Genomic DNA, 10537 nt, shown 5'->3' with positions numbered 1-10537 from the left:
ACATCAATATGTATATTTGTGTGGAAAGAACTGTGGTAAGAACAGAAAGGTAAAACAAACACAACTGTTAGGAATTTCAAACTCAGGAGCATTTCTGAGTTTTTAAACAGTTTATTTTCTGTGTAAACTTTTAAATAACTTACCTATTCAACCTGACAAACAGAATATAGCATGATCACCACATCTGAACTTTGACTGGCAGTTTATAGACATTATACCAAAATGTACTTCTGGACATCTGGATAATACAACAACTCTATTTTAAAAACTATTATTGTCAATGCTGTTATGACAAGAACACCTTAATAGGAGGAACTGCTAATTTTAAAGTGACACGAGAACATCATCCTGTTATTTTAACCGCGAACATTTTGTTCTTGACCGTATGCAAAAGCAGCACTGCTTTTTAAAAAATCCACTGTGAGCAATAGGGCCGGAAATAAGCAAGTCTACACTGGCCCTCATTCGTCAACATGAGCAGATTATTTGCAAAGCACATACAGCTGTTTGCAGCCTTACAGATTGGGCTTCCGTCACAGAAAAGAGCTTCACATGCTTGGATGCACTGTAATGAAAGTAATTATATTCCCTCTTAACAAGTCATTCCTTACCAGTATTCTTAAGGCATTTCATTTAAAAAAAGTTCCTGGTTAACTGGTGAAAGAAATGCACAACGATATTCCTGTAGATTTATACGTTTGGCACATTCAGGCTTATCCCGAGAGAAAAAATTTTAAATATACGGCCAAACAAATGCTGATTAAAATACTAAAAATGTACATTGTAAGAATTTTTCCACTTCTTCCCACAGAAGTGATAACCTTTAGATTATTTAGATTTATTTACTTAGCTGAAGCTTTTATTCCGAGTCACTTACAATGTTAATCTACCTATGGTTTTTTTTACCCATTTATACAGCTGGGTAATTTCACTATTGCAACTTAAGGCAAGTACCTTGATCAAGTATCACAGCAAGAGGTAAGATTCAAACCTGTGACCATTTTGGGCCCAGAGACAGTAGCTCTAACCACTATACTACCAGGTGTCCCACTGTCTAGCTGTCCTTAAAATGTAATATAGATATAGTTCATTTCACCAGGGTCCTTAATATCTTACAATGCATGTCTATGCTTTATAGACAAAGCGTGACTCTCTAAGATCACACTGTACCTTAAGAGTATTATTTTATTTGGCCTGGCATAATGTAAATTAGGGTTAGTAGAGAAACTTGTCTCCAGTCCAAATTAGGATTGTTCATATCTGAGATTTCTGAATATTACAGTTAGACAAAATGCTGTAATGAAAAGTCTACTGATATTGTACTTGAAAATAGAGTGACATCTGGTGGCAAATTTGCTCAAATATTTGATGTTATGCCAGGGTTCCAGTACAGGATCATCTGCCAAAAACCCATAAAGAGTAAAAAGGTATGAATCTGCGTAAATAAAGCATGAACCTGAATGCATTTTGCAATACCTTTGCTCATGAAAAGGGGTATGGGGTATTAGGTATGTTGGGTATGTAGCATCAGGCATGCAGGTGTCAGCAATAAGTATGTAGCTTCCCGGTTAACTTTTTTGCCTCTGACCTCCCTCACTTATTTCTGCCTTCATTCTCTTTTCATTGTTTGGTGTGTCCCTTTGAGTTACAATTTTATGTGCATAAAGGTACATCCTAATTTGAAAATTCATGTGTTAAAATGTCTCATATAGCCTTTAATGGCTACTGATGTTGTCTTTTGGGGGTATGAAACAGTAGGTAAACTTCAAAGAACTTAAATACTTTCAATCAGAACACACACACTGGCTTAAACCGCTTGTCTCAAGTGGGGTCACAGCAAACAGGAGCCTAACCCAGCAATGCAGGACATAAAGCCGGAGGGGGAGGGGACACACCCAGGACAGGACAGCAGTCTGTCGCAAGGTGACTCAAGCGAGACTTGAACCCCAGACCTGCCGGAGAGCAGGACCCAGCCAAGCCCACTGTGCCACCACACTCCCCTAGTACAGTCTCTCTATTAATAATTTCATATAATTAACAAACATGAACAAAATTTAACCCTAACCCAAGTGCATGAAAAGACAAACAAGACTGGTCAGAAGACCACAGAATGTAGGCCCTGCAGTAAGCTAATGCCCCATCGAGGGTGAACCATGTCTCACACTCGTATTTCCAAGATAGACCCTGGACAACTGTGACGCTGTCCTGGGCAAGATGTTACCAGTAATGAATGAATGAAAATCAGAATGGAGCTGAAGTTAAAGAGCCTCAAGTGAGTCTCCATAAGTCACTCGGAGGTGAGGAGACTGGGAGCAGATATGATGAGTAAATAAATTAAATTGCTGTTGGGGTTTTTGCAGAGGTGAGCAGCTGTTGCGGACTGCTCGGTGTCATGTATCAGGTGTGGGTCCCTAGAATTGTCATACAATATAGCGAAATCCTGCATTGTATGATCAGTCAATCAATCGCTCAATCAACCACAGCAAGGTCCAACGCAGTGGTGCAGCAGGTTTGGTAGGGTCTTATGGTGTGGCAGGTCTGGGGTTCGAGTCCTGCTTAGGATACCTTGTGGTGGACTGGCATCCTGTCCTGGGTGTGTCCCCTCCCCCTCCAGCCTTGTGCCCTGTGTTGGCAGTTCACTGTGACCCTGCTTGGGAGAAGCGGTTGTAGACATTGTGCATATGTGAATGGATGAAAGCCTTACAGTGCTTTTCAAAATCCATTATATTTTCATCTGATTTTTTAATAGAACCTAACGTGAATAAAAATGAGGGATTAAGATATATTATTAAGATTTTATTGAGCGAGAAAACGGATGGATTTCGGAACAATTCCGAGTTAAAAACAGACTCGTGCTCCCAGCTGCGTTCCTCCGACGAAGTATGAGTGTATACCAACCGGGCAGCTGTATTCTCCATGATTTGGGGGGGAAAAATTTGGACAGGATGGACAGCAGATGACGGAACCCTGCCAACAGGGCAAATTCCCTTGTTCCTTGCATGACCATAAGGATACAGCAGATGCGGAATAAAAAAAAAAAAGTGGTAGCTGGTTGACAAATTACATGAGCCGTATAAGTTGCCTTGAGAAACTTAAGGGCAGCCTAGTTGAAGGCCAAACACCTGCAGATAAAGTTTTCCTTCTCTTGTAGATTCAGTGACACCAGTAAATGCATTATTTCCGAATAAAGCTGATTTGGAAAAGAAAAAGGTAATGTTAAAACGTCCTCCTACTGGTAAAATTCCACACTTTTTCAGCTAATGTATAAAAACAAAACTATTATATATAAAAAATACAAATGTTGTTCACACAATCCCCCGGTATTACTGCAGGACTCCAACGAAAACCGATAGTATTTTCGGTTCCCCACGGAAACGTTGCTGTTTCGCCTCAGGAGAACATGGCGCCGAAGTCTTGGCGGTTTTTCATCCGAAGAGGGTTTGTGAAACAAGACAAGCCACGAGCAAGAAAAATGGGATTTCAATATACCGCCGCACCGCGTCTGCTTTAAACAAGCAGAGTTTTGAAGCAAATAAAGTGACTCGGTGCGAAATATAAGGAAATAAACAGGAGTGTGAGACGATACTCCAGCGTCACGTACTTGACTTGTGATACACGGGCGAGTTGTGACGTCGCGCCCTCAGTTAAAGAAAAACCAAAAATAACGCAGGAAAAAAAAAAAAACGCAAACATTGGTTTCCTCCTGTGAACAGCCGATGGGTGCTGGTGTGAGCTCCACCACCAGGCCTCTCGGGGGGGGGGGGGGGTAACTCGACTCGGGTAGAGCTTCCTTTTCCCTCCGTACACTTTTACGCTTCCTCACTGTACTTCATTTACATTCACGCGCCGCTTAACGACTGACCGCAAATACCGCGATCATGGTCCCATAACTTTATAACAGAGCTGAAAAATTCTTACCGGCGACCAGCGACGTCGCAGCGCAGCGTGTTACTCACGTGTTCGTGGTGCTGCTTCCGTAAACAAAACCTTCTGCGCTGCCAATCGAATAAAAGTACAGCACATAATAATACTTGATAATGATAATAAACACCTAAGTTACTGGTTTTAATCACTTTACTGTATTTTTATCGTTATTTTACACTGTAATTTCTACTTATTAAAATGTGTAAAACAGAGAGTATGCGGCATCGTGTTTACCGCGTCTTTTGTTTTGACTGCATCGAGGCGACGACGAAATCATGGCCCAACGGCGCATTTTTCATAACGTGTCCCCGTCGTTAAGCGACGCATGTGTGTAATTACGGTACATTGTCCATTTTTGCATCAGTGCTGAGGTACAGAGCGAGGCAGGATACAGCTTGAACAGAACTGATGTATGGTATGGATGAGTGACCCAGTGTAAGTAGTGTATCTAACAGTGTAAAGTCACCTTGGTGAATGGTGTGGGGGCAAGTAACACTACATTATAGTATCCGTTGTAAGTCGCTTTGGAGAAAAGCGTCTGCTAAGTGAATAAATAAATGTAAATGGAAATGTAACTACACACCACTCCCAAAGGACAATCACACGCACTCGCACACCAAATCATTGGCGAAATGGCAACGGAAAGGTCACCAGCAGTTCACCTGGAATACATTTCTTTTGGGAGTAAACAAGCGGGTTAAACCCACGCGCACTTTCGGAGACTAATGCCACTGTATACATCATGATCATATTTGTGTTATTTCACATCCCAGTATTTATGTGGTGAAGGAGTCATGTGCGATTAGTCATTCGTGTCAATTCCGATCATTCTTGACCTCGGGAGGCTGCGCGTCTTTTACTGAACGCGTTCAAATGATCGTTAACCTGCTTGAAAAAATGAATACATAGAGGCGCAATTACTCCAGTTAAACGCAAATGTACAGCAATGCTGCATCTGCACCGAGCCACTGCTGATCGAACACACACTATGTATGCGTCTCTAGAAAGTCCTTCCGTAAACTTCCTCGTTAAGGCCCGGGAGCGGGGGGGGGCTCGAGGGGGAACAAAAGCCGAACAGCCGGCGCAGCGGCTCTCAGTACTTTTCCACTGCGTGCGAAAGCGCGCCCTCTCCCTCCTCCCTCCCCCAATCGCCTGTCTCTGTTTAGTTCTACGTCACCGGCGCTCTCGCGCTTCGAGCCTTGTCGAGTCTTCTTGGGCTTCGTTCCTCATCTGACGCGTCGCAGTGAGCAGTCCGCAGCAGCCGTTCACCTCTCCGAGGCCGGATGGTAAAATCCAACCTCCAGCGGATCCTCAACAGTCACTGCTTTGCTCGCGAAAAAGAAGGAAAACAACTGTGTCCCACCGCCATGGCTGCTTTTAGTAGTAGTATTTGTGATATGATTGGCAAGTAAGTGTGACTGCGGAAAAAACGATGTGGGGGAGGGTCACTTCTATTAGACTGTCTAGTAAAAACCTGATGATTATATAGTAAGTAGAATCACCGGGACATGGGATTATTTATATAATAATTGTCAGAGGGAACGTAAAAGACGCAGTTAATTTTTGTTGACATTTTTTTTACAATACGGATGGAGCTCGCCTCACTCACCGCGAGAGGCAATTACGCCGTACGTCACAGCTCGGCAGATCCTTTGCCTCACTAGCTTCACTAGGCTATTATTGAACGCAAAAATAAGGTCAGTGGCAGCATTTCGTAGAAATCATATTACGAGATAGTACTAAGTCTGGCACGTATTACGACGTACGTTTTTGAGATTCACTGAAAGCGATGGTTCCTTTTAAAAAAAAAAAAAATAAATGGCCCGACCGACAACGACTCCAAAACACTTGTCATTTGAGAAACACGCTGCTAACTTCCTGGATATTATATATTTGAGAGATGCAGACTGAAAAGTAGTATCCAAATGCAGTTCAGCGGGTAATGCTTGAAGGTTGTTCTTTTTTTAATTCGCTAATTCGTTCGTTGTGAAAGCGTTTTAAACCGAGGCCTTGTTCGCTTTAAGGAAGCGACGTCACAATGGTGAGATGGACTTCCCACGTGTGACGTCACTTGTTTCTGGGTTCCAACGACGTATAGCGGTGTATCAGAGGACGTATTCGGTGCTGTTTGCGCTGCGAAAAGGTTTCCTTAGAGCTCCGTTTGTGTCATTCAGCTGAGTAACATTTCGTTTTATGTGAGCAAACACGAAGTAAAAATTAATTTTCCTTGTGGGAAAATGGGATTTTCCTACGTTTGAGAACACAAAGCTATTCATAGCTGTCTTTGAAAGGGTGGTAGGTACGCAGTTGGTTTAAATTATTTCGTTTAGGAACAGTTAAAATGTTGGTTCTCCCCCCCCCTTTTTGACCATGTTTCTCATATCCTATCTCACCTACTGTCAGAAGATAATTAAATTGGTTTTATGAAAAAATAGTTGAACCAAAACACATACGAATGAAAACGATGGCTTACTAGTATTATTTAAAAAAAAAAAAAAAAAAAAAAAAAAACCCAAAAATCTTGGATAAAGTTGTCTCAGTCCAATGGCAGGAATTGCTCTAATTTGTTTTTCATGTCCTCCAGTCTCTCCCTTCACTGTAGCAGTACCCGTGATCCGGGGCCTCTGTGGTGCTCCTGATGCCCCTCTCCCACCCCTGAAGATCCCAGGTGGGCGAGGGAATGGTCAACGGGATCACACTCCTTCAGCTCGGCTGTTGTACTCAGTGAGTAAAACGGTCTGTTGTCAAGTAGGTAGAATTGTCAGTATGTGTACTTTGCTGTTAGTGGTCAAAGCTTTCCCTTAGAGGTTTAACCATGATAAGTTTCTTCAGTGAGTATTTAGACACACCCCCCTTTCTCCAATGACTTTTTAGGCCAAATTGAAATTATGGAAAGACTTTTTAAGGTATGTGATGGGTGGAGATATGTTTGCAAGTAGAGCAAATAAATGTTAAGGAAGTCCTTTTGACGTGAATATGAACTCACTCTGCACAGATAATTTGCAAAAAGCACACGTGTTTACTCTCGGGTTTAAAAAAAAAAAAAAAAGGCCAGTCATTCTAAGGATCAAATGTATATCAGTTATATTGCTGTGATGCAAATGTAAAATATGAGTACATTTGTTTCTAATCAACTCTCTCTTGAACAGAACAAGAAGCTCACAGTGACAGAAGAACCACCGGGGAATGGGCGTCCCAGAATTCTCCACTTCCAGAGTCACCCCACAGTTTCCAGGTTCATACAGTGGGATGCTGTGGTCAGTGGTGACAACTTGTATGTTGAGATTCCCCAAGACATCCTGCCTGAGGGCTGCAAGGAGAGGTGAGGTTTGTGGGAAGCATCTGGCAAGATTTGAAGAAATTTGGTCATATCAGCTTTGTTTGTATCTGCTAAGAATAAAACTTGAGCATTTCATGGAAATGGACTCTCTTCCAACAGTTTTGCAGCCCTCTTAGAATATGCTGAAGAACATCTAAAAGTTGTCACCGTTTTCATCTGCTTTTACAAGAACAGAGATGACAGAGGTTTGTACGGAAGGATGTTTTGTCCAACTAGAACATATTTATAGTTTTTAATATATTTTGTTTTGTAATTAAGATGACTAATTGATCATTTTGATCCATTGATCCATCATTTAAATGTCTTTTTTTTTTATATATTTAACAAGTCCCTCTTTTCCTTTTTCCCCTTTTAGCTAAATTAGTGCGCACGTTCAGCTTTCTGGGCTTTGAGATTGTGAAACCAGGCCATGCCCTTGTCCCACCTCGACCTGATGTATTCTTCATGGCCTACAACTTTGACAGGGATTCCTCTGATGAAGACTAGTCCTCTCTGCTACCCCACCTACCACCCCATCTGCTGTGACTCAAGTGCTTACAGCCTCCTGTGATTATATGTTCCAACAATGCGCATAGTCTTAGATTTGTATTACAAGTTTTTTTTGTTTTTTTTTTGTTTTTTTTTCCCCTGTGACTTTTATTTTTGCTGTAGTTAAATTCAACTGGTATTTTTTTTTTTCAGTGCTTACGAGGGAAACATTTTAGGGATATCAGTAAAGAACGGGGTATAAAGTCATAATCATTGCAGTTTTCATTAGAATTGATGATTCCCCCCCCCCCCCCCCCCCCCCCCCCAGTACAACTGAAAAATACATTTATGGAATGTAGATAAAGATCAAGGGGTTTACATTATGCTATTCTGTCTCTTTAATTACTGGTGACTATAACAGAAAATGACAGTTCTATTTAAACTATATGCAAGGAAGTTATTTAAAAAGTTTAGTGTGATATCAGCCAATGGCTTTAGTGCTTAAAGTCACATCCTGTGTGTGGCCTTAATATTGGGTACTTGATATCTGGAGTTCTCCAAAGAGACTAGAAAAGTAGAGTGGAAACACCTGAGAATGATTGCAGACTTATGTGATTTGTCATCAAATGTTTGTGGGTTTTTTTTTTTTTTTTTTTTTAATGCAAGGCTTTACAAATGCAGAATTTTGGATGTTTTTATTTCCTGTTGTGCACACTTTCTAGTATTGCAATTTTTAGGAAACTTGCTGTCTCCTGATTAGATTTTGGTCAAGCATTCCTTACAACTTTACTGTTTTGTCTTATAGTTTTGAAGATTGGTGTACACCTGCATAGTGGTACCTTATTGTGTGTCTGTGATAATAAAAAAAAATTAAAAAATCATGCTGGATTCAGTTGTTGGGTGTCTCATGCAGATTTAACTATTGCCACACCATGCAGTATAAATGTTTGCAAGTAATATACCTGTAAAAGTAAACCAGAATGACTTTGGCTAACGGTTGCTTTTTCCCCTGCCCCCCCCCCCCCCCCCCCCCCCCCCCCTTTTTTTTTTTTTCCTTTTTTGAGGTGACGTGCTTTATTTTGAAATGTAAGCTGCACGCTTAACCTACATTGTTATGTAAATGGTTTATTTTTGGCTGTACTGGTCTTAATCATGTTCAAGTCTCAAAAGTAATTGGTCTTTGTATAATAACTTGAACTAGGTCAACAGCTCAGCTTATTTACTCAGCCAGCATTACATGCACACAGTAGGTACTTTTTGAGTCCGGGTGCTTTGTTTGCCAGAGACCAGGATGATTAAACAATTAGTCTCTCACTCATTCACTGCACTAGCAAGGTGTTAGTGTTCATCTGGTGGACCACTGGCAGAATTAAAATCTTGGACTGGGCCCTACAGAAAAGTAGCTGAATAGACTCTTAGCCTTTTCATGCTGGCAGCTGTGGGTGTTATGGCAATCAGCTGTGAATACTAAATCTGTGACCTGCATAAGCAGTTCATTTTCACTCCACATGGTCTGAAGGCTATGCATGGTAAGGTGCAGAAGCAGATAAAAAATACAACCCTTATACAATAAGCCTTTACACAGCTGCTACTCCAGCATTGTACTGTATGCAAATGTTTGTGTACCTTATAAAAAAACTTGAAAAATTTGTAGGAAGGTGATCTGTTGCTTGTTCCAGCTGGTTTCTTTGGTGTGCATATGGTTTATCTGTTCCTTATCGCAGATGGAAATGGCATGCACCTGGGTACATGAGCAGAAACCTTTTTATGCTCCAGTGTACCCTAAACAAAGAAACAGCGTGGGTTTTCAAAAGTTGTCAGAAGGCACAAAATAAAAAAAATAAATGATAGAACACTTAAGTCAGTATGAATGAAAATGAACTTTGTGTCAGTGAAGGCCCCACTAAAAAATTATCACAATTTATTTATTTGTGGGGGGTGCGGTGGTGCAGTGGGTTGGACCGGGTCCTGCTCTCCCGTGGGTCTGGGGTTCGAGTCCCGCTTGGGGTGCCTTGCGGCAGACTGGCGTCCCATCCTGGGTGTGTCCCCTCCCCCTCCGGCCTTGTGCCCTGTGTTACCGGGTAGGCTCCGGTTCCCCGCAACCCCGTATGGGACAAGCGGTTCTGAAATGTGTGTGAGATCAGGATTCATCTATCCTGCATTTTATGCACTGAACATCAGTGCATCAGGTGGAAAGTAACACTTGGTTTACTTAAGGATCACATGTCTGCAGCTATGTTTCTTTCTCAATGCAATGTACAAATTGTATTTTTGCTGAGATGGACATCGCTTTGGAGAAAAGCATCTGCTAAATGAATAAATGTAAATAAAAACCCTTGACACCTGACAACTTTGCTATATGGAGTGGCTGGAGCACAGCAGGGGTCTTGAGAGTTACATGTTTTTGGCAGCTGGTACCATAGTGGATTGAAAGGCATTCTTTGTTTTTCAAAAATATTTATCAGTTCCACATGCAGCTCCTTATGTAATGTATGAAGCAAAAATGATCGCACTCAAATTCACATTTGTGTGCGTAACTGCAACTCTTGGAGAAATGGACTTTTTTTTTTTTTTTTTTAACTCTGCATCATAATGTTGCTCTACAGAGAAGCAGCTGTGAAATTAATAAATGTACATGTAGATGAGTGGTCACCGACTTCAGTTCGGCCTCACGGCATGTACGAGGACTGGTCTGCAGGATCCTATCCCAGGCTGAAAGCGAGTTCCACTCTAGCCCTGCTACTAGAACCAACAAAAAGATCTGGTTGAATCTGTCAAAAAGCTGCAAACAGAGAGAATTGGAAA

The 10537-nt window shown here is 41.5% G+C and overlaps 1 protein-coding gene across 1 annotated transcript; it reads left to right on the top strand.

The window, feature by feature from the left end:
* Positions 1-5087: 5087 nt before the first annotated feature.
* Positions 5088-8613, top strand: oaz1b (ornithine decarboxylase antizyme 1b). Its single transcript, XM_018749031.2, is given in 6 exon segments — positions 5088-5332; positions 6509-6560; positions 6562-6648; positions 7074-7246; positions 7364-7449; positions 7620-8613. Coding segments are annotated over 6 exon segments (654 nt in total). The 5' UTR covers positions 5088-5207; the 3' UTR covers positions 7751-8613.
* Positions 8614-10537: the final 1924 nt, after the last annotated feature.

This window comes from Scleropages formosus, chromosome 6 (assembly GCF_900964775.1).
Source record: "Scleropages formosus chromosome 6, fSclFor1.1, whole genome shotgun sequence".
Classification (NCBI taxonomy): Eukaryota; Metazoa; Chordata; class Actinopteri; order Osteoglossiformes; family Osteoglossidae; genus Scleropages; species Scleropages formosus.
The sequence above is the reverse complement of the archived record's forward strand: the minus strand, read 5'-3'. Positions and strand labels throughout refer to the sequence as shown.